This window comes from Drosophila mojavensis, unplaced genomic scaffold, assembly GCF_018153725.1.
Source record: "Drosophila mojavensis isolate 15081-1352.22 unplaced genomic scaffold, ASM1815372v1 contig_36, whole genome shotgun sequence".
Taxonomy (NCBI): Eukaryota; Metazoa; Arthropoda; class Insecta; order Diptera; family Drosophilidae; genus Drosophila; species Drosophila mojavensis.
Window position 1 is genome coordinate 14814513 of NW_025318858.1, and position 22597 is coordinate 14837109.

Below are 22597 nucleotides of genomic sequence, written 5' to 3' on the forward strand. Positions count from 1 at the left end.
ATTTGAAATTGGGCAGAAGATTAAACATACTTTTGGCAATGTGGATTAAATCTCCAATTGGGTAATTTTAATATAATAATAATAATTTAAATCAAAAATACTCCAAAGATCGTAGAAGAATAAATTTCCTTCCAAAAGTGTGGCACAAATACCCAAGAGGAAATTCGCAGTACTTTTTTGCATTTGAATCATAACAGCCAAAAAGTCCAAATTGTGCTTGAAAGTTCGCAAAAGAATAAATATCCTTGGCGAAGTGCTGCATAAATATGCAAATTAGAAAATAATAAGAGTGCACGCACTCTGCAGTACTTTTCAAGCGCTTCTATTGTATTTGCATATATTAACAGCAGCTATGAAAAAAATTGTCCACCTTCTTCAGTGCTTCATAATTATGCAAAGTGGTAAATTATATTTGATTGATGCACGCACTTTGCAGCACTACAGCGAAAGTTGTGCAGCACTTCTTTTGCATTTAAATATTTTTGGAGTAGTTAAAAAAAATACTCTTCCTCCAGTGTTTCATAATTATACAAGTGGCAAATCATTTACCAATTTACGCACTGTACAGCACTACCAAAGCCTTTACTTTGTATTTCCAAAGTTTAACTGTGGACATTCTGAACCATGCAAAGGTGTCTTTATACTCTGGACTCGGACCGTTGCCTGTCCCCCAAGGCACTGTGCACGAAAATAGCCATTGCAAATTCATCGCCGACTCCGATTCGAAAACGTCTCCGACTGGTTCAGATAACGAATTTAAGCAAACCGTGCAGCGTACTGAATAAAGTAAATGTATTGCCGGTGCTCGAGTCAGTTAGCCTGTTCGATGGATGCTATGCGACAAACAAAATTCGAGCCGAGCATTGGAGTACAATCAAATTACTCGAATATCTGCAGATAGCCAAAGGCGTGTACCATCTTTCCGATTGCGATGCCCTGCAACTGCTGGGATTCTTTAAGAATAATTTCACTGAAGCCCGTCGTCATCTATGCATCGATAACAGCCGATCCGTTATGCTCTTGGATTTTGATTCGCCCTGGCGATTAAACTCGAGATCCATAAGCGAACTGCCCTCTATGGAGCAGTTTACGAGCCACACGTTCTTCAAGAACTTCCACCAACTGTACATCGTCAACTCCAACGTATTGACCAACGTGCTGCCCCAGAAGTCCATGGCCGAGCGGTTCCCCGGACGCTATATACGCATACAGCGTACCTTTTATCATGGAAATGTTATCTGGGCGGCCTGTGTGCTACCCTCTACGGATGCACCCATTGAGGTTGCTGCGCTGCTGTTGCCATCGATGGACAGTGTGAAATTGCAGCGCTGCACCCTTCTCATGGATGAATTGGAGCAGTATCTGGCCCCGCTCATCCTGGCCAGCAAATCGTGGACCGTACTTGAGCAAGAGTCCGAAAATGCCGACATCCTAATACAAGTACTAAACGATTTCACTGCCTCCATGCAAGGTTTGCTCGACGAGGAGCAGCTGGAGGATAAACTTCCTGCCCTGCTAAACACTTATGAAATTCTATACTGAGATGAAGAGATGTATGATAAGTTAAAAGTTGGGCTATTTCTTTCATTCTAAAACATTATTAATGTCATGTATTTTCAATACACGAAATAATTTTCTCAATATGTTTCAAATATAATAAAAAAGTAATAAAATAAAATTCAATAAAATATTTTTTAAAATTTTATTTGTAGAAATTTTAATATAATTACTATATATATATTTTAGGATACCTAAAGAATTTACAAAGAAAATAATTTTAAGGTCGAAAATATATATAATTAAAATTAATACAGAAAATAATTTTTTTTTATATACTTTTGTTCGATTTTTTTTTAATTTCTAATTTCTATACTGGGTTTTCTTTGTTTGATATAGAATTTGTTTGTAATTATAACTAAATTGATACATTCAACATTTTTCCATAGTTAATTTTTTTTTTTTTTTTTTTTTTTTTACAAATCTAGTTGAATTTAAAATTGTTTTAAAGTTATTTACGTTGATAGTATTTGTTTAAAATTTTTTTTTTAATTTTTGTAGATATGTTATTTGAAAATAGTAAAAAAAAGTAATTAGTTGTAGAAGTCAATTTGAATTTGAATAACTGACATGAAGAATAAAATATTAAAAAATATATATATTTATATATATATATATATATATATATATATAAAAGTAAAAAGTTAATTGGTTTTATTTTAGGAAATTTGTTTATAGAAATCAAGTTGAATTTAAATAATTAACATGAAGAATAAATTATTTTAAAAAATTGCAAAAATTGGTAAAAATGTATACAAACTTTTAAGATGTGTGTTTATAATTCTTGGTGGAATAAATAAGGAATTGCATATAAATTTACAAATTTATGAAAGAAACAAAAAATCATGCAGCTCCAGTATGAATAAAAAGTAAAGAGAAGCGAACATAGTTTATAAAGTATTTGATATATGACTCTATTATAGAGTTTCTATATATCTGCAGTTTCGTTTATACCGACATCTATGTCCGACAAATCATTCCGGTCATCCGATGGCCAATCGTCACCATCGTCGCTTTCGCCGTCCTGATGAACATATTGCTTGCGGATGTAGCGCATCCAATGTATGCGACCCGTGTTGGAGTGCGGAATCTTGGCGCGCTCCGTGTCATAGACCAGCCAATGACAGTGCTGCTGCGCAGACAAAGAGTCCAGCAAAGTGGGCCAGTAGACATGGAGGCCAACCTTGGCCAGTTTAATGCGCAGCCGATAGCCGTGCTGCCGCTCCGATAATATCTTCACCTCGCCCAGCAGATTGAGTATGCAGCGTTGCGGCGGCGTCGTCGCGGTGACCTGATAGAAGAGGACATTGTCCCGATGCACGAGCTGGTATTGTGGCACTTCCTGCTCGATGATGAGCTCTAGCTGCAGCAGAGTCTGATGCCAGGACACCCTTGGACGCACTGCATTGTCGGCGACGGCGGCACAGCATAAGGCACTTGCCAACCTAGCGTGTGTTAACTGTAGCTTGGACTTTGGCAATATATCGCCATTGCTTTCCAATATAGGAGTATTTGGTTTTTGGGGGCTCGTCTTATCAGTTGCCAGTATTTCTTCCATCATATTTTTGGCTGACTCTTGAAGCGCTGCATCATCGGAATTCAGATCCTTTAGCAAAATCTCCATAAATGAATACATGCTGTCCTTGAGGTACGCTGAGTCACTTGAGTGGGATGGCGCCTCTTGAAGCTCAGTTATTTCAATCAATTCCTTGGGAGCTAGTGCATCCTTGTTAATCAAGTGGTTGGCTGGGCAATCGTTTTCTTTCTCGATATTTATATCTGTATCAATCTTCTCTGACTCATCCTTCGTATTATCAAGGTTTTCATCTGGGGATTTGTTATCGTGTTGAAGCTCTATCCCCTCGGACTTAGTTGACATCTCCTTTACATTTTCATTCGAGTATTTATCTAAGGAATTTATCTGGGAACTGGAAGCGGATTGCATTAGCCCGCCATTCTCTACGCAGTCTGTGCCTTTGGGTATCTCTTCAAGGCCCTCATCCTGCTTAGCTTTGTCTTGTTCCAGCTCATTCTGCTTCACCTGCTCGTCGTCTGCCCTTGGGCCAGCCTCTAAACAAGACAATTCTTGTTGAAATCGCGTCTGCTCGTTCACCACCTCGACATGCAGCTTGTGCAAGTTTTTTATGATTTGCTCATTAGATTTTGCATAGTTCCGAAGGATCAGCTCATCGTACAGTTGCGTAGCCTTCACACTCGTTTGTAGCGCTGGACAGTCCTGCAGCACGGCCATATCATTCGCGTAGACCACATTGAGCATGCTCAGCTCTACGGTTAATTGCAAATGTTGGTTTTCATTGAGGTTGCTCAGCAGCTTCGTCACCCACGCCGTCGCCTCCTTCTGCCAGTCGCCCTCGCCAACGGGTGGCATCAGTCCACACAGACGAACGTCCATGGCCAACGGTGGGTCCACTGCGAAACGTCCATCACACTCGAATAGCTCCATAGATTGTACCTTCAGCAGCTCCGTGCCCTCGTCCATTTGCTGCACAATCACCAGGCGCTCGGACAAATCCACAATTCGAACCCGCTGGTATTTGAGTCGGCGGTGCAGAACGCATACGTCGGACATATTCAGTTTTCGCTTCGGTCGGCGATTCTGCCCAATGCTCATGTGCAGGTCGAGCGCGGTGCTAAGCTTGCGCAGGATGGTCATATTTGGGGCATGCTGCCAGGAGAGGCTCTCGCTGCTCCTGAAGCTGACAGGCATAATGGCAAAGTGCACCGGATCGTAGACCTTGATGAGGTTGCCGCGCACCACAGTGCCTGGTTGCCACAGAGCAGCCTGGCCGGGCCGCTGGAAATCCCCACGGATTGGATGATGCCTCCGGTTGCAGTACAGCTGAACGCACTCGCCGCTGCGCAGAATTTGCGGGCAGAGCTGGCGACTTTCGTCTATCAGCTGGCGACAGCTGGCCACCATTTGCTGCATCTGCTCGCTCATCTCAAAGTCGTGAGCCTCAAAGAACTGCACCAGACGCGGCAGCTCGTGGCTATTGCTCTCGTCCAGGATCACGAAGGAGACGATTTTCGTAGTCAGCTTTTGGGCCAAGAGACAGTTGTTAATATTCTCGCTGAAAACATGAAAGCGATACGAGAACTTGGACCAAGAATCGGGCAAGCTGTAGTGAATCATTAGCTCAAAATTGCCCGGAGGCAGGGGAGTCTGCTGCACTGCATCCGTGGCCAATAGCAACTGTTTCACTTGCTGGAAAATAGAAATACAAAGAAACAGTTGGCCTAAGATTGTTAAAGCTAGACTTTTCCACTCACCTGCCTAGCCGCATCAATGGACTCCAGGCAGTCGTAGCCCGCCTCAGTCAACGCCTTCCGTAGCACAGCCAACTCCTTCTCGTCCTTGCAGTAGATGATTGTGCGTCTCTCCAGAGGATGTTGAGCTGCCAAATAGTCGAGCAGCTGTGCGATCTTCCTATTGCTACGCAGCACAGCCACATTGAGTTTGACTCGGCCATAGACAGCTGCCTCGAGGAAGTCGCCAAAGAGCAGCAGAGGATTATCGTCGAAGCGCCTCAACAGCTCGAGAAAGACCTTTCCATGCCACTGCTGGGCGATGAGCACCAATTGCAGTCGGAGCTTGGAAATGCTCTGCAGCAATTGCAGCAACTCGTTGAGCAGAACAGACTGAGCCGCGTAAATGCGATCGAAGTCATCGATGATGAAGTGCTTCAGGCGACGTGGATCGATCAGCTGCATCTCATCCTGCAGCAGCTGCTTCAAGTGGGTGGGCGTTGTGATCAGGATTCCGCAGGAATTGAGCAGTCGCAGTCGCAACTTCTGGCGAGAGTGCGCATGTGAGTTGACCACCTTCAGGATATTCGTCTTGTGGCCAGTCATCAGTTGATCGCACTGATGGAACAACGCCTGGGCGTTGGCTACGGAGTCGGCCAGCAGCAGTGCCACAGGACCCAGACTGACGCCACTGCCCGTCGTTCCCATCGAGCTTACCACTTGGGAGCAGAGCGTGGGCAAGTAGCACCAGGAGCGACCGCTGCCAATGCGATCCACCAGCACCAGGGAATGGCCCTGCATCAGGTGCGGCCAGGCGTAGCGCTGCGTGGCCTGCGTGGGCTTCATATTCATCGCCTGCATGGCTAGCAGCACCTCCGGGCAGAACAGCGAGTTGCCTAAGCTACGCACCGGCTGCACCGGGATCTTGCTGTGCGCCAGCACTTGGTTCTCCAGACTGCAGATCTTCGGGGCTATTGCATTAGTCTCGACGGGCAAACGGATTGCATTATAGATGCGCTGCAGCTCAAGCGAATTGTTAGACACTGGCGGTTTATTATTTGAATTTGAGTATTCCTTATAGATACGCTCCAGCTTATCTAGATCTAGCTTCGAAGACGACTCTTGAGTTGGCTTAATAGATTCCTTGCTCAACGTGTAGTGTCCAAGATTATCCGGCTTCGTAAAAACGTTCGTATTTTTATATGAATCAGGAATGGCTTTTGTTATATCCGGTCGGATAGGTTGATTTTCACTGCTCATAATGGCTTTCGGGATGAATATTCTATTAACTTGCTTTAGTATATTCAAATTGGGAGATGAAGTCTGAACCGGACTTGCACTCATTGAGTCCCTCTTCACAGATCTATCGTAGACACAAATCACTTTATTCGGATAGGGCTGAATGGTTTTGACGAACTTGCGTTCGCGTGTACTCTCCAAATAGGCAGACTTGGATGAAGGATTCTTTTCCGAGGATAAATGACTTAGGCCATAGCTCAGAAGCTGCAGTTTATCATTGGTTGAGGGTTTCTGGACTTCTGTTGGTTTTTCGGGGAGCTGTTGGATTATAGGCAAGGAATCAGTATCATGTTCCCCTCTGTTCGCACTTGAGGACGGTTCATGCACATCCAGATTGAAGCCGACTTTGCGGGACGGATTTTTCGACTGGTCTTCAGCATCCGTCTTATTTTTATTGATCTCTTCTAGGCTCTTATTGTAATATGTTACCACATTGCGTTTATTAACCTTGTTGGCCTCCGTGGGGCGAGAGAGCGCCGTATCTACGGAGCCATCGGCTCTGCTCTTAATTCTGCTGAGACGCTTTGCTGATTGGGGTACCGCAAGCTTTTCACGTATCCGGGAAAGGCCCTCCAACCTAACCAGCTGCTTTGAGGGGCAGGTGAGGTTACGGGTCGTGGTGCCCAGTTTATGATAGCGATTCCTTAAAATGGAATCCAAGTATTCCTTGGACTCTTTGCTAAGCGGACAGCTTGGGGTCACATGCGGCTGCACTTGGGTTGCCAGACTACAGCCAACCTCACCCAGCTGGAGCACGGCAAGGACACGTAAACTGGGCTTAATATCTGCCTCATTCAGCTCCGCCACATCTACTTGGTTCACCTGCTGGACTCTACGAGCAAACTCCAAGCTGACCTCCACGTTTTCCATTCGAGCACATTGCATCTTTACCAAATAGCTGGCCGCATCCACCGGCGGCTCGTCCATCAGCAGCTGACCCAAGTTCTGGTGCTCCTCGCTGCAATGCCGAAGCTTAAAGATCAGACGCTTCGCTTCGTCCAGGCGCTTGTCCAGCAATCGTACTGCCACCTTGGACCACGATCCGCCCGTGTGCGGCACCACACAGTGAATGCCGCCCCACTCGACATTGATGTAGCGCTGATGCAGGTGGTACGGCAACTGGTACAAATCCGACGTTCTGCAGTTGATGGTGAAGCCATAGTCAATGGCCCACACCAGAAACCTATCGCGAGCCGGACTAGCAACGACGAGCCCTCGCAACAATTTCTTCACCGGCCGATAGTGCACAATGACGTATTTATCCGGCCAATAACTGGTGCGCTGGCGATCCGGACGACAAAACTTCGGCAAACGCTTCTCAATAGAACGCACATAGCCGCCCACAGTCTGCAGCTGCTCCAACTTGACGTAGCAGAACAATTGCGGATTCACATACTGTGTAATCAGAATGGCCTCCGCGGTTCCGCGCGGCTTCGGATCCGTTTGCTGCTCCATTTACGCTAGCTTCAGTTGAACTGTTTGGAGGAAAATATTTATTTGCACTCTAAATTCTATTAGGGAAAGTTACTAAATATACATATATATGTATACTATAATATATATATATATATATATATATATATATATATATATATATATATATATAAGAAATTACTAGCCACAGCTTAAAGTTCAAATAATTTTCCGAAGAGAATTATTCGTGTGGAAATTTCTCTGATTTCCAAGCAAGACAAACTTTTGTGTGGGGGAAGTATTTATATATGTATATATATGCAGTTAAAGCCTTATTACAGTTACCAACATAGAGTGAGGCTTTTTTATAAGCTACTTATAAATATGGATTCTTAAATGAGGAAAATATTATTAAAGATCTCTCTACGAGTTTCTCATGGAATGTATTAATAAAACGAGAGCATCAAGTGTCCTAATTTAACATGCTCACTTCTTATATCTTTTAACGTAAAAATGTAAATAATGGGAAAATTTTCCTGTATATGATAAATATTTATACATATAAATAATAAATAATATAATAATAATTTAATATAATATGCAATAGTTCTATAATTTGCGAAAATACTGGCTAAAGGAATGACAACTCAAATGGCAAAGAACGGAAAGGTAGAATTTCAGAAACAGTCTAATATCTGTATATCTTATTCGCATATCCCTAATGTGAATGCCCTGCTGGTTTTCAATTTTCTTTTAAATAATATACCCTGGCAACTGCGTGTAAAGATTTTATATAACATAAATGGCCTTAGTTTCTATCTCTGGCTATCCATTTCATCTCTTTTGATCTCTCTCTTTTTACTGTTTACTCTCTTCTACAAATAAGGCAATTTGTGTAAATACTGGGAATATTTAGTCATATATTCCTCACTCTCCCTCTCTCTCTCTATCTATCTATTTCTGTGTGTGTTTCTTTTTCTATCTCTTCCTCTTCCCTTAGTCCCTCCTCTCTCTCTCTCTCTCTGTGATTGCCTCCTTTTCTATCTCTCGCTATTTCATTAGTCTCTCTCTCTCTCCAGTGTTTACCCATTTATATAAATAAAGCAATTCGTCCTTAGCCCAATTTAAGGCAATTTTGTGCTTTTAAGCAACTTTTGCTAATTGAATTTTCAACGAAGCTTTCGTTGCGCACTTTAAACTGCATAAAAAGGGGTGAAGTGCCAAAAGCCGCAACTGAGCGCAGCGAAGGGAGGCCCTTGTGCCTATTTGCCACTTGTTTGTGCCACGCTGAAAGCGCAATTTGCCACAGCAGGCGGCCAGTTGCAATTGTTGTTGTTGTATTAACGCATTCACTGCAATTGTAAAACGGTAAAACGTTCAAACTTAGCCCATTGTGGCACAGCTATTGACTCGCTTGATGCTGCTGTTAAATGGAGTTTAATGGAATGACAACTTTAGCTTTAATATACTTAACTATTAGCACGTATATAAGTATATATATATATATATATATATATATATATATATATATATATATATATATATATATATATATATATATATTTATATACATCGATCACACGTAGCTTAATCAGTTAACAGCTGCATTTGACCATGAAAATTCTCTTATTGTAATTATAGCCCTTAGCTTACCGAAGCAAATGCGACGACCGCTGCCCCAAACCTAACCTTCCCCTTCGCATTCGCAGCTAAACAGATTGCATTAGTAAAAAAAATAAATAAATCCCTAATTTATCATATAAAAAATCTCCTAAATGCACTTATATCCATATAATATGCAAATAAGCAGCCAGCTCTAGAGGGGTTGTTAGATCAATCAAATCGTGGCTATTCAAGCACAAAAATCTAACCTAAATTTGAAAAAAAAAAAACGTACATTATACAATGTATAAAGGGTACAAAAGGACTTACATCGGTTAATTTGATTAGACACGCTTTAATAAATCCGCCAAGTGTTGATATAGAAAACTGTATTAAATGATAAACAAAAAAATGAGATTATTATTTAGATTTAGCGATTTACTGCAATTACACGTCAAGGATGCCACGAATAGACAGTAGAATTAAGCATGTGCTTTGGCACACACACATGCACATGAGAGATGACTATCATATGCAAATTGTATATGTTGTGCATTCATCGATTCAAGAAGTCACTTTCAAATAAACCCATCTCTAGCTAACGCACACTCATACAAATTGTAAACAAAACTTATAACGGCGGCTAAAAAATTCACACTATCAGCATTTTCTGACGCTGCATGTATTTAGAGTGAATTGTTGAGCACAGCTTATTAGATATAAGAGATTATATGTGTAGAGTGTATGGAATTTATATACATATGTTTGAAAGCAGTACTCACCAATATACTAAGTATTTGGCGCAGTTAGAGATGAAAATTTAATAGTTCATTTGCCAAAGCTAAGAGAAGTAAACTGTAAGACATTTCACAACCCTAGAAAAAAGTGCTCCACAATAGAAAAACGGGTACACGCGCGACAAGAATACAGTTGCAGAAAATAGGAATTTCATGACAAAAAGAGAACGTTACACAAATATTCATTTTTAATTAGAATTTTAACATATTTTTCCTTATTGTATGTTCCCCATAGATGAAGATCAAAATAACTGAAAACGCGACACTAGCCAGAAGCGATCGGCTGAGCGACTGTTTATGCCTGGCGACTGCCGGATTCATAAAGTGCCCAACACTCACACATGCCCACATACATACGCATATCGGCATAGAGAAAACGTAAACATGTTTAAGTATGTATGCATATTAGCCTGAGATTGTGAATGCTTATGCATGTTCTGTGTGTGTATGCATGTGTGTCAAGTATCGCATTTCTTTTATGTGAAGGCGATTGTGAAAAGATTCGGATTTTCCAATGGGTGAGATATCATTAAAAATTTGAGTTGGATTCGTTTTGCTAAAGAAAATTAAATATCTGATATTGTTTGCGAAGTTGCGTTCCACAGACGAGTTTGTTTACATGAATGTTTGTACATATGTTTGTATGTACATATGTATGTTGTGCTTTCGTGCAATGTGAACTACGACCATATACATATTCATCATTTATGTACATGTACATATGAATGCTTACAGTACTTTTTAAAGATGCATATGTATGCATGTATGTGTATTTTGTAAACTTACATAAATGGATATTTGTACATATATGTACATACATATGTATATGTAAATATTTTTGCCTACAGTACTTTTAAATAAAACTGGATATTCATATAAAAAAAAATTTATATTTTAAATAATCCATAATTATTATTATTATAATTATATGTATATTATATATATAAATATATATGTATGTTATAAATTATATATACGCAAGTACGTATGTATATAAATATGTATGCATGTATGAGTGTACCTATTTACTCTTATAAATCATTTGCAATCTAAAACTGCATGCACCCGCCTATCTTCCACCCCTTTACCTTTAGCTGGCTAATTTCAACACAAAGTGTGAACAATTTATTTTGCCTCAAAAAAGTTGCGAGTTTTTCTATAGAAAAGTGCACCATATTTTTTTTACCCCTTTTTCCGTTTTTACCCTCTAAAACTTTCACTGTTACATTTTTTCCACTTCTTTTTTGTTTGTTTACCATTGCGGGTCGCCTATAAAAAAGTTTTATGCCACTGGGTCGCTGTCGTCGTCTATCATCTGTGCCCAACCCAACCCCCATATCCTATATCCTATATCCTTAACTCCTTTTTTATTTTATTTGATTGTTTCATATTTATGAGGATTATGCTTTAGTGTCGTTGAATGCCGACTGCTGCGGCAAGTGCCTGCCTACGTGTGGTAATTTATCTTGCGGTTAAGGACTCTCGTCTCTCTCGGCCTAAGTGAAAGGTCTATTTCTAATGCGACTGCCGGATTCGCAATGTGTGCGCTTGAATGGCGAAAGGGGCGGAAGATCGTACGCACAAGATAAACAGCAATTGTGGATGAGGTCAGTGGCTAACGGACTCAATTGAATTGTAGCATTTGCGATGCGCTTTGCCAAACGTTTATTTAAACAAATCGGGCCGTACGGGTTAAAAGCCATTGAATGGAAAGCGCTTTGCGATACGATTGGAAAGGGATGGAGAAGCTGATTGTGTGGATGGCGAGTCTGTGTCTGTGTGTGTGTGCTCAGAGACTTGGCACGCTTTCTTGTTTATCTTGCAAATCTATGAATTGCGCTCTAGCTAAATGGTTTGTTCGATTTTTTGGCAAACATGCAGGCTGCGCTAGATTAATATTTATCCAATTATGCATTAAAGAGTTTATATTGTATCTCTAATACTGGCAGATGCTGAAAAAAAAAACAATTGAAAGCCTAAACTCGGGTAAATTTTTTTTTAAATTTTATATACGATAAATATTTTTTTTTTAAAGTGTCAGTTAGACTTCGTATAAACTGGTAACATATCTGTAGATCTTAAACCATTCTGACTATATTTACAAAATAATTGGAAGAGAATAATTCATATGGAAGCAAATGTACAAGCCGTTTCGTTTTAAATAAAATACCCTATTAGCTGGTCATACTGATGTTTACATTTTTTGTAATGACCTGCCAACCTAATAGAGAAATGCCAACTTGTTCTGCAAAAAAAGTCCTAAATAATCGATAAGCATGCGCATCACATGTCGAGCGCCATTTTTGTTTTCGATGAAAGTTCTTATCGACATACACAAAGCGCATCACACATACAAAGACAAAAAAAATAAGCAGGCTGCATACGAAAAATTAAAAAAATTAATTAAGCGCTGCCTACGACGAGTTTGTGCTAAAGCAAATAAATAATATTTTCTTGTGTGTGTCGTCCAAACAACAGCAGCAAAATAACCAAGTTTAATATACGCCTTGAGAACATCATGTCGAAAAATAAAAAACTGTCGCTATCGGGCGACTCAACAGAGAAATTTATCTACAAACCCAAGGACTTGATATGGTAAGACTGCTTTGGCAGAACTAAATTTTAAGATGCTCCAAACAACAATTGACAAAGTGCAAAGTTGGCTCGCTATAAAAAAGTTATATTTTGTGTTCGATTTGTTGCAAGAAAATATAGTGAAACCATACATAACCTCAATTGCCGCTGTGTTGGGCAAGCGTAAAATAATTGCGAAAAAATACAATTGGTTCACAATTAAGCAAATAATGTTTAGTGTGAAATACAGTTGTTTTTTTTTTTTTTTTTTTGTCTAAACACCCCACACACGACTGTGTTATAGCTGCCGACGATAGCTGTTGCAGCAAACGTCGCCGTCGCTGCGTTGGCGCTTTTTTCGCGCGCGCGCGCGCCCAATTTGTAGTTATTGATATGAAGAGAAAAAATGAAAACATTTAAAATATATAAACAACTTGATTAAAATGAAAATTGTATTTATGTTTCAGGGCCAAAATGAAGGGCTTCACACCATGGCCAGGAATGGTAAGCGTAATGTTTATAATGCTGCCGACGGCGACGTTGCTGCTGCTGCTGCTGCCGCTGTCGCTGCCGTGTTTGTTTTCGACTGTACTTTTTTCATGCAGCAGCGGCAGAGGCGTCGGACGTCGAGCACTGCCGACTCTGTTGCTGTTGCTTACGCTGTCGACGTCATAACGCACTTACACGCTACAATATTTGTTGTAAACGGGAGAGTAAAGCATTGATATCAACAGCGCGCGTATTTGTTCTGTCTTTGGCTTGGAATATCACAGCTTTCTACTGTATGTACAGCTGAAAAATGAAGGGAAATAATATATGAATAGAATATATGTGTGCGTGTGTATGCGTTATGGCGAAAAGATATGCTCTCCTGTGTGTATAATTGAACGTTTTTAATTGGCTTTTAACTGTTTTGTTGCAGATTGTCGAGCCGCCGCTAGATCTGCTTGCCCAGCAGCGACGCGCCAATACGAAATGTGTGTTCTTTTTTGGTTCGCGAAACTTGTAAGTGAATTAAGTGCTATAATCTAACAGGAAAAAAAATCATAGCTAACTTATTGTACGTGTATCTGTTCGTGTGTGTGTGTATAGCGCTTGGATTGAGGAGCACAATATCAAGCCTTTTGAAGGACCGTGGAAGGATGAGCTTGCTAAGGTTAGCAAGCCGGCTGCCTTTCGGCACGCTATGGCCGACATTGATAAATATGTGGAGAATCCGGCCGAGATTGATAGTCAAATCGATGAAAGCTGCGGCATGGGCAATCATACTACCGAAGCTGATTTTGACAAGATTCGCGACGGCCTTGACAGCGATGAGAGTCCCGAAACGGGCACTGATGGCAACAATGGAGTTGTCCCTCATGTGGTTGGCAGTCCCGATGAATCCGATGGGCTGACCTCGAATGCTGCAGTCGAAAATAATGCAACTTCCCCAGTTGTGACAACTACGCCCACAGTCAAGAGCCAAGCGAAACGCACACCCAAAGCTAAGTCCAGTGCTGCTGTTGCCGTCAGCAGCAAGCAGGCGAGCAAAGCCGCTTCGGCCAAATCAGCAGCAGCACAAAAGCGTCGCATCTCGGCACAACACACGCCCACCGGTGCAAGCACAGCTAAGCGTGGACGACGCGCCGCATCTGGCGAAGCTGATCACTATGAGAGTCCGAATGCGGATTACGATGGCGCTAGCTCGTCATCGCTTGCGGCACGAGCACGCATCGACACAGACGCCTTTTTAGGCTCATTAACAAAGCGCACACCGAATGCAATTGCGCTGCTGGATCGACCTGTGGTCACACGACCCGAGACACAGGCCATTGACATGAATTCGCGCTCCAATACGTTGGCAGATCGCGATATTGTGCCGTCGGATCAGACATTTGGTTTTCTCGGTCTGGGCATGATGGGATCGACCATTGTCAAGGACTTGATCTATACAAAACACAAGGTTGTGGTCTGGAACCGCACCATTGATAAGGTGAGTTAAATTTGCCACAAAAAAAAAAAAAAAAATTAAAAATAAAACCCCATCTCCCTCTTTATTTCTTATTTCTTATTTTCAGTGTCAGCCTTTTGTGGATGCTGGGGCTGAGGTTAAGGACACTCCCATGGATGTCGTGGAGGCAGCAGACATAATCTTTTGCTGTGTCTCAGATCCCAAGGGTGCCAAAGATGTAAGTGCCACGAATTCTTTAATTTGTTTACATTTCAGTGTATTTACATTATGGTATTCATGTATTAATTTTCTTATTGCATTTCAATTTGTTTATGCAGCTCGTATTTGGCAACTGTGGCGTTTTGCAGTTAAAGGATCTGCGAAATAAGGCATACGTCGAAATGTCAACCATTGATCCAGAGACATCGATGGATATAGGAGAGGGCATCAAGCAATGTAATGGTCGCTATTTGGAGGCACAAATTCATGGATCACGACAAGAGGCCGCCGAGGGCATGCTGATCATATTGGCCGGCGGTGATCGCACAGTCTTTGAGGAGTGCCATTCCTGCTTCAAAACTATAGCCAAGAACACCTTCTTCTTGGGCAGTAAGTTGACATGCCAATGGCAATTCTCACTTATTCCCAAGCGTACACTAAAATGTGGTCAATTGTTCTTATCTAGCAGATGTTGGCAACGCATGTAAAGTGAACCTCATTTTGCAAACAATCCTGGGCGTTAGTCTCGTCGGCCTGGCAGAGGCGTTAGCTTTGGGTACGTAGATTCGAAAATTATATGAAGAAGTATATTTATTTTTTGTTTTCCTCTTTTGCATTTATAGCTGATCGTTTTTCCATTTCGTTAAACGATATCATAGACATATTCGACTTAACTTCTATGAAATCGCCGTTGCTGCTGGCCAAGGGCAAAGGTAAGTTTTAATCTAGTCTTCGGCATGATTTAATAGGATATGAATTGCAATTAGTTTCAGTATCAGTTTCCGAAACAAAATTAGTTTTAGAATGGACTTAAGCAGCTCAAAATATATTTTGAATTTTGCATAGTTATGTTAAATTGGAAGCGATACCTAAATTCAAATTACTTTTTATTTTATTTTTAAAGTTGTCTTACATTAACAGCTCACTATATATTTTGTATATTTTATAGTTTTAATATAGGTATAATGTCTGAGAGTCTTAGCTGGTTTAGAGTTAAGATAATATCTTAAATAATGCTTGTTTTTCCAAGATTTGGTGATGTTTACTTAGGTATAACAAGGAATTTAACAATTTACGATATAAAATTTAGTATTCACTTAAAAAATGTAATATTTGAACTTGTTATTATAGCATTTATAATCATTTATTCAATGTAATTAGTTTTTCTATTTTATCTCATTTTTTTCTGTTTTTTTTTTTTAGAAATGGCCAAGGGCGACTTTAATCCGCAGCAACCATTAAGTCATATGCAGAGAGACTTGCGCCTAGTGCTCAACATGGCTGAGAATTTGGATCAGTCAATGCCAGTGACGAGCATTACGAATGAGGTGTTTAAGCACACAAAACGCTTGGGGTACAGCGAGCACGATTCTAGTGCTGTATTCGTAAGATCCAGATTTTAACATTTAGTTAACACGACTACCATTTAAACTATACATTATCATTTAGTTTAAACCGTACATCAAACGAATGAAACACATCCATATAAACTGACACACACACACAGAGAGAGATCCACGCCACAGACAGGCAGACAGACAGACACAGACACACACACACACATATTCAGTCGTGTTGAAAGCAATAACCAAACAATATGTATAAGCAATGCTTGTTGCAATAATTTGCATCACATTTTTGTAGTTATTGTTCTTGCAACACGAATTCTAATCCATTCATATCTCTACTCCCCCTTAACTGCCTCTTCACTTTCCTCCATCCAACCAACAAAAATCAACAAACAAAACGCAATCACACACAAAACTAGAGTAACTTCTATCCAGATCAAAGTCTAAAGCAAGCAACCAGGTCAATTAACATTCTGGCGAACATGCCAACCAAATCGGGTCTCTTCACTCGCTTGGGGATGCCGCCGACAAACTCGCGGCGCCTGCGCTCGGCCAGCGTTTGAGATCAGATATGTGAGAGCAGATCAAGAAAGAGGAAGAGAGAGGGAGTTAAACAGAGTGTGAAGCGATCAAGAAAATGATGTGAATTGACGGGTGACCTATGAATGAGACAAGATCAAGCAGGAATATATATGTTTATATATATAGATATATATGAATCCTGCAGTTGTGTGTTAGCGGACCGCTTTCATACCTCCTTGTGCGTTATAATTTGTAAAAGTTTTGATTTTTTTAATATTCATATTATAATATTGTTTTGAATTATTTTGGGCCCAATGTTGTCAGCCGACGCCGCTGTACGAGCAATAATTCTGCATGACTTGCGACCCCCTCAACCCCGCATGTTCAAATATCGCACACAAATTGAGCAAGTCTGTAAATTGTTGAAAGCCCGAAATTATTTCATCTATTCTATTCTACTTTGTTGCGTAAAACTTGACGTTTAACCAAAAAAAACTATATATATATGTATTTCAAAGTGTATAGAGCATGCGATTAAGTGTACAAAATGAAATTACTAAAAAAAAAAAAAAATAAAAACTTCTAAAAATCATTGGAAAATCTTCAAGAGCTATTGCTTGTTCGCGGCGCTGGCTGCACATTATTATGAAATTTATTTTTAACCAAAATAGAAAAGAAACAAAACTTCATTTTAGCTAGTTTACTTATATCGCACATAAATCTAATTTGCATAATGTCCTATGCAAGAACTGCAATACCAACCACCATTTCGTAGTTTTCTTTTCACAAACAAAACAAAACAAAAGCAAACAAACAACAAAATACATAACTGGAACAGAAATAAAAAACAAACAAAATCACTAAAAAAAAAAAAAAAAAAAAAACAAAAAAATTAATAAAAAAAAAAAAAGTTAAAAAAAAAAGAAAGAATGAAAACAAAATATAGTGTAAACATTTAGAGCCAAGAGAGTTTCGAGGGATCTATATTAATAATAATAAGAATATATATACATAAATAAATAAATATATTTTACTTATTATTTAGTCTGTATTTTGTTGTAAAACAAAGAATAATAAAAAACCTTAATTTTTAACTATAGTCCCAACAACAAAGTTAATCATTTTAAGTGATTCTATTATATTATCGGGGCCAAGGATTATTCAAGCTTAACAAAATTATTCTCTATTTATTTAACATTATTAATTGATCAATTTTGATTATATAAAAACAATCGTAGCACCCATTTGTTAAAGAACAAATATTTTGTATATGTAATTTTTGTAATATACAGTTTCGGTTAGTATAAAAACAGCAGCTGGGCAGCCGACAACAGACACAGAATACATACATATTTACATACATATATTTGAAAAATAGTTGGAAAATTTTTGTTGAGTCATATTTGGTACAGTTAATATGTAATCGGAAAAATAGAAAACTGACTGAATCAGCAGTAGTTGGAGCTCGTCATGGAGCTCCGAGGATATACAGTGAATATCTTGGTTTTATTGCTGGTGTCGCTGACAAGAAACGACGATAGGATTGATTTGGGGCTGTATGCCAACAAGGTGGTGTCTTACGGTGTGCCGACTCCATTGGTGGTCACCATGTCCGGCTATCCCAAAAGCGAGCTGAGGCTGCGAGTTAGCTCATCGAGATACCTGGTGGCGCAGTGGATCGTTGGCCCAAACACTGAGCCACCCATGAAACCGTTATTCCAAAAGACGGATAATATTGCGAAGGAGTTGAGGCGGCTCCACATCGTGCCCAGCGTAAACCTGAGCTATGAGCGGGGTTACTTTGCGGAGCTGAATGCAACCTTCTGGCAGTCAAGCAACATCCGATTGACCTTAGGCGGCTTGTACAGTGTAAAGTCTCAATCTGGATTGAATCCCATTGCCAGGACTACTTTCTTGACTATGAATATATCACGCGATGTCTGCATTCCCCATGCGGAAGACGAAGCCTGCTTCCATCCAAACACCCCGATGGAGTTCAGTGTGATGTACGGCTGCGAAATCGAGATAAATTTATTAAACAATTGCGGTATGGATACGAATAATATCACCTGGATCGTGATGGACTTGGCAGAGACGAGTGAGTCTAATCTGTATTATTGCCAAACTTAATCCAGCATATTTTCAATTGTAGAAAAGTTGAAAACGTTTCATCACCAAACACTGGGTCTCACCTTGGAACCATACGCTCTGCGCTTTCCCAACGAGTCGGGGCCGTATCGCAATCAATATGTTATGCAAATTAGCGGCGACTCCGGCGGAAGAATATTTGTAGCACGCTGCTATCTGAAGGCCCTGGCGGAAGCAGTGCAGGCGATCATTAGTGGAGGCATTGTGAGGAATGTACATGAAGAAGAAGAAATCTACATGGATGGCTCGCCGAGTCGGGACTACGCCAAACAGCCAGACGAAAAGCAATTTAATGTATATAACTGGACCTGCAGGTCAAATGATGTTCACAATGCAATGTGCAACGGTCGAATTTGGACACGTAATATTGAATACGTTAATAATCTATAGAATAATATATCTAGCATTTTTCTTCTGATTATTTGCAGAAGCGACCTTTCTTATACCCGGTAAATCGTTTGCTGTTGGCAATAAATATGAGTTTAGCCTGTCAGTGGCTTCCGATATTCATCCTCATCAAATATCGCGTGCGCATCAGGTTTTACTAATTGTGGAGTTCAAAACGTTGCAGGTGGAGGTTACGTGCGTAAAGAACTGCGAGTCGAATGCATATGATCCGGAGGAGACTGTGCACATGGCGGTCCAGTGCCGCAACTGTGGCAGTTACAAGCCCAAATATGCTTGGTATTTAGATGGATATGCGGCGTCCCAGACAAAAGATCTGCGCATGCGTTTGCAAACTAACAACGAAGTAAGCAAAGTCGTTTTGCGCGCTATCACAGCTGATTTTCGGATCGGCACCAAGGTGCATTTATTGACGGCGCGCCAAAGCCCGATTTATAGCTGCCGCATAACACCGACAACTGGCACTGAGGTCATTACGAAATTCAACGCATGTTGCTGGAAATTTAACGCAAAAGTCAAGCTGTTTTTTGTGTATGCGGATGATGTATTGATTCATGAATGCGTTTACTGCTATAGGCCAGTGTATTTGCCAAATAATGTGACAAATTTGATGGCGTTGATCTGTGAAAGAGATTGGAAATGCACCAAGATACACATGCCATTGGTGACAGTGCATTCGATGGGTGATATACCGACGAAGTCATCCAATGATTTGTGGACATATATTAAAGAAACACAGGCCAGATATTTCAACGTTAATGATCGATTAAGATTCATGGCGGTAGCACAAGCGGTCGCCAATGTAATACGCGAACCGAAAACCGCCTTAACCTTAATAAAAGCTTTCGGCGAATTTCATCCAAGATCGCTGATAACGCTGAGCTTGTTGGCTAAATTCACAAAAACCTTGGCTATCAATCTGACGCCAATTAATGATATCAATTTGTTGGTTATGATAGAGTGCCTGAGCAAGCTGAATGAAAACTTTGAGATCGTCACGGATACGAATGATGCGAGGCACCTTCTCCAAATGCCATATTTGAATATGACGATCGAACTTATTAAGATCAGTAATTTTATGACTGCTATTAACAGGGACATAGAACCTCCGGCCAAATCCATTTTCGATCAGTATAACCAGGCTGTGAAGGATAAGAAACTGCAACAGCCAGTCATTGATGATCTGCTCGAGGAGATCTCTCAAATTGACAGTGAGTTGGTGAAGGAGCATTCGGAGAGATGGGTTAGATCCCTGTGGCAAACGGAGCGACTTTGTCGTTTCCTATCCTCTGCTCGCAAACACGGCGCGGACTCGGATGACACAGCAGGCGGTCTTATAGACACTATGACCCTCGTGGTGCGCTGCATGCTATTCAAGCCTGGCCTTGAGTATGCCATCGATACGAATGACGCACGGCATACGGTGTACCTGTCGACGGAACTGCTTGATGAACTTAAGGATCCCCTCACAAATAAAGTATGCATCAAGATCATCTCAAAAATACGCAGGCTCAACTGGTGGTATCCCGAGGAGAGGCAGCCGAGTAACAAGTTGCTCACTGTGCATGCTTACAAAACCGGATATGAGTTTCAAGAGGAACTCCAGTTGCATAATAGCTATATTTCCTTTCGAACGGTCAATGACCGGTTCAAGCCCGCCCTTAATATTCCCAAAAATCGTAAGTGGATTAACAACTTTATCAACTAGAGCATTCTTGTTCCACTTCATTCTCTAGTTTACTTAAACTTTATTTATTTATTTATTCATTATCGTAAGGTGTATATCCCATATGATTTGAATTTACATATTTTCTGCCAATGATGCCATTGAGATTGTCACAACACCCATACAATTAGACTCTGTTCCATTGGGAACAAAGTTTAACATGACTATTTCTTGATTTAATTTTGTATTTTACAGAAGAAATTGATAGTATATTCCAGCAGCTTGATCTCGATACTAGCAGAAGCTATGGCCAACAAATCGAGGGGAAGAGCAGATCAATAGCCACGGCATCTCAGGATGAATCGGATAATGATAATATTATCGCAGAAACTGGCACATGTGGGAGGTGCTTGCAATACGGCCAATTGAATACGAAAATGCAACTGCTCGCATATCGCATGCAGTTACAGCAGGGGTCTATGGTTGCCGTGCTCTTCAAGAACACCACACACCGGCTAAAATTGCTCCTGGTGATGAAAAACCTCCCCACAAATCTAGTGTCTGCCATTGCTGATTCCGAGTGTAGCGTGCCGGCCCATTCGACCAACACGACGATGGTACTGCGCAACAAATGCACTGAGCCGGAACGGGTGTATCTGGTCATACGGTTGTTTGGCGACGATGAATCGGATGGCCCGATACCCGGTGGTCCGGCTAACTTCTCGTTTGTTTTTCAGGTGCGCTGCTGCGACTATTGGAAGCAATCTAAACAGCACTGGCAGCATATTAACTGCCTGCCGGGACTGCAGTATCCAAGGCAGGGCTATATATACTGCAACTGCAGCGTTTTGGGCACATTTTCCAGCTTTGTGTACTATGTGCCCGCCATTGCGATGCCCATCGATATCACCAAGGATATTCTATTCAACTGGGTCGTTCTGAGCGTTTACATTATCGCGTTGTTAGGCACGTTCATCGTGCTGGTGCTGTTGTTTCGGTATCATAATCATCAGCCTAGCAAAACGATCGCCTGCGACATGACCGACCTGGAGGAAGCCTCAGATCGGGATGTGCACGACCTGTTGATCTACTTGAGAACGGGCTACCGGGACAATGCTATGACTACGGCCACGGTGCGTCTGATCTTTGAGACAACCAAGCGGGCTGAGTTGCAGTTTACGCTAATGCAGAATCCGGAGAATCCCGAACTGACGCGCAACTCCACGTATATATTGTGGCTGCGCAGCAGGGATATACGGATACCCACCCGCATCGCAGTTGTCCACAATAATGAGGGACGGTATCCCTCCTGGTATTTGTACCACATCGAGGTGATCGACATACAGACGCAGCAGGTGCAGGTGTTCAAGGTGAATCGTTGGGTGCGCCATAAGTTCCTAATCCTCAGCTCATCGATGGTTGTGCGGCCGGGCGACCAGACAGTGGAAGACAGTTGGCGGGACCGATTCGTTAACGAGTTCGAGCGGCAGTGGATCAACTGGGGCCTCTGGCAGCCGCTGACCGGCAAGTGGCGGGGCACCGGTATCTATGATACTATGACGCGTGCTCAGCGGGTTTGCATATTCCTCAATAAGCTGATCATAACGTATACCGTGTGCGCATGCGTTTGGGCACCTGGCAAACATGAGGTGGCGTACCAAGACACCATCTACTTCAATTATCGTTCGTTTTTGTTGATGGTCATTATTAGCCTGATATTGACCAACTTAGCTCAGTATATCCTTGAGTCTCTGCTTTTGCTCAGTCATTGAAATTTGTTAATATGAAAAATAAAAGAAAAATTGCCAAAATGAATTTATTTAAATATAAGGTAAAAGTTTGGGCT

The 22597-nt window shown here is 41.1% G+C and overlaps 3 protein-coding genes across 11 annotated transcripts; 2 read left to right on the top strand and 1 right to left on the bottom strand.

Annotated features, from left to right (window-relative positions):
- Window positions 1–2293: 2293 nt before the first annotated feature.
- LOC6576826 (putative ATP-dependent RNA helicase SoYb) lies at window positions 2294–10246 on the bottom strand. 5 transcript variants are annotated; one of them, XM_015165386.3, is made up of 5 exons: window positions 9921–10246; window positions 9469–9525; window positions 9190–9407; window positions 4849–7598; window positions 2294–4783 (listed from the first exon to the last, which is right to left on the bottom strand). In XM_015165386.3, the coding sequence occupies exons 4-5, from the start codon at window positions 7576–7578 to the stop codon at window positions 2486–2488; spliced, it is 5028 nt and encodes a 1675-aa protein (XP_015020872.1). In that variant the 5' UTR covers window positions 7579–7598; window positions 9190–9407; window positions 9469–9525; window positions 9921–10246; the 3' UTR covers window positions 2294–2485. The 5 variants fall into 5 exon arrangements, with proteins under 5 accessions (XP_015020872.1, XP_032585016.1, XP_002002811.1 ...); XM_032729125.2 differs by lacking the exon at window positions 9921–10246 and adding an exon at window positions 9590–9625; XM_002002775.4 differs by lacking the exon at window positions 9190–9407.
- A 2012-nt stretch (window positions 10247–12258) lies between these two features.
- On the top strand, window positions 12259–17293 carry LOC6576827 (putative oxidoreductase GLYR1 homolog). Of its 2 annotated transcripts, none has more exons than XM_015165387.3 (9): window positions 12259–12530; window positions 12977–13013; window positions 13432–13514; window positions 13602–14484; window positions 14570–14680; window positions 14781–15051; window positions 15128–15217; window positions 15285–15374; window positions 15865–17293. In XM_015165387.3, exons 1-9 carry the CDS (start codon window positions 12454–12456, stop codon window positions 16062–16064), a joined length of 1842 nt encoding a protein of 613 aa, XP_015020873.1. In that variant the 5' UTR covers window positions 12259–12453; the 3' UTR covers window positions 16065–17293. The 2 variants fall into 2 exon arrangements, with proteins under 2 accessions (XP_015020873.1, XP_002002812.1); XM_002002776.4 differs by having other exon boundaries at window positions 12260–12530; window positions 15131–15217.
- A 107-nt stretch (window positions 17294–17400) lies between these two features.
- Window positions 17401–22562, top strand: LOC6576828. Of its 4 annotated transcripts, none has more exons than XM_032728531.2 (5): window positions 17401–18630; window positions 18685–19041; window positions 19109–20764; window positions 21007–21368; window positions 21489–22562. In XM_032728531.2, exons 1-5 carry the CDS (start codon window positions 18003–18005, stop codon window positions 22521–22523), a joined length of 4038 nt encoding a protein of 1345 aa, XP_032584422.2. In that variant the 5' UTR covers window positions 17401–18002; the 3' UTR covers window positions 22524–22562. The 4 variants fall into 4 exon arrangements, with proteins under 4 accessions (XP_032584422.2, XP_043864940.1, XP_043864939.1 ...); XM_044009005.1 differs by having other exon boundaries at window positions 21007–21418; window positions 21489–21789; XM_044009004.1 differs by having other exon boundaries at window positions 21007–22562.
- The last annotated feature ends 35 nt before the right edge of the window (window positions 22563–22597 follow it).

Excerpts from the sequence above, each read along its gene's own strand:
- LOC6576826 (XM_002002775.4), bottom strand. The coding sequence starts at position 7,578 with ATGGAGCAGCAAACGGATCCGAAGCCGCGCGGAACCGCGGAGGCCATT. Across the intron at positions 4,784-4,848 it reads CCATTGATGCGGCTAGGCAG|CAAGTGAAACAGTTGCTATT; the intron begins GTGAGTGGAAAA and ends TCTATTTTCCAG.
- LOC6576827 (XM_015165387.3), top strand. The coding sequence starts at position 12,454 with ATGTCGAAAAATAAAAAACTGTCGCTATCGGGCGACTCAACAGAGAAA. Across the intron at positions 14,485-14,569 it reads GGAACCGCACCATTGATAAG|TGTCAGCCTTTTGTGGATGC; the intron begins GTGAGTTAAATT and ends TCTTATTTTCAG. Across the intron at positions 14,681-14,780 it reads ATCCCAAGGGTGCCAAAGAT|CTCGTATTTGGCAACTGTGG; the intron begins GTAAGTGCCACG and ends TTGTTTATGCAG.
- LOC6576828 (XM_044009004.1), top strand. The coding sequence starts at position 18,003 with ATGGAGCTCCGAGGATATACAGTGAATATCTTGGTTTTATTGCTGGTG. Across the intron at positions 18,631-18,684 it reads GATGGACTTGGCAGAGACGA|AAAAGTTGAAAACGTTTCAT; the intron begins GTGAGTCTAATC and ends TTTCAATTGTAG. Across the intron at positions 20,765-21,006 it reads CCTTAATATTCCCAAAAATC|AAGAAATTGATAGTATATTC; the intron begins GTAAGTGGATTA and ends TGTATTTTACAG.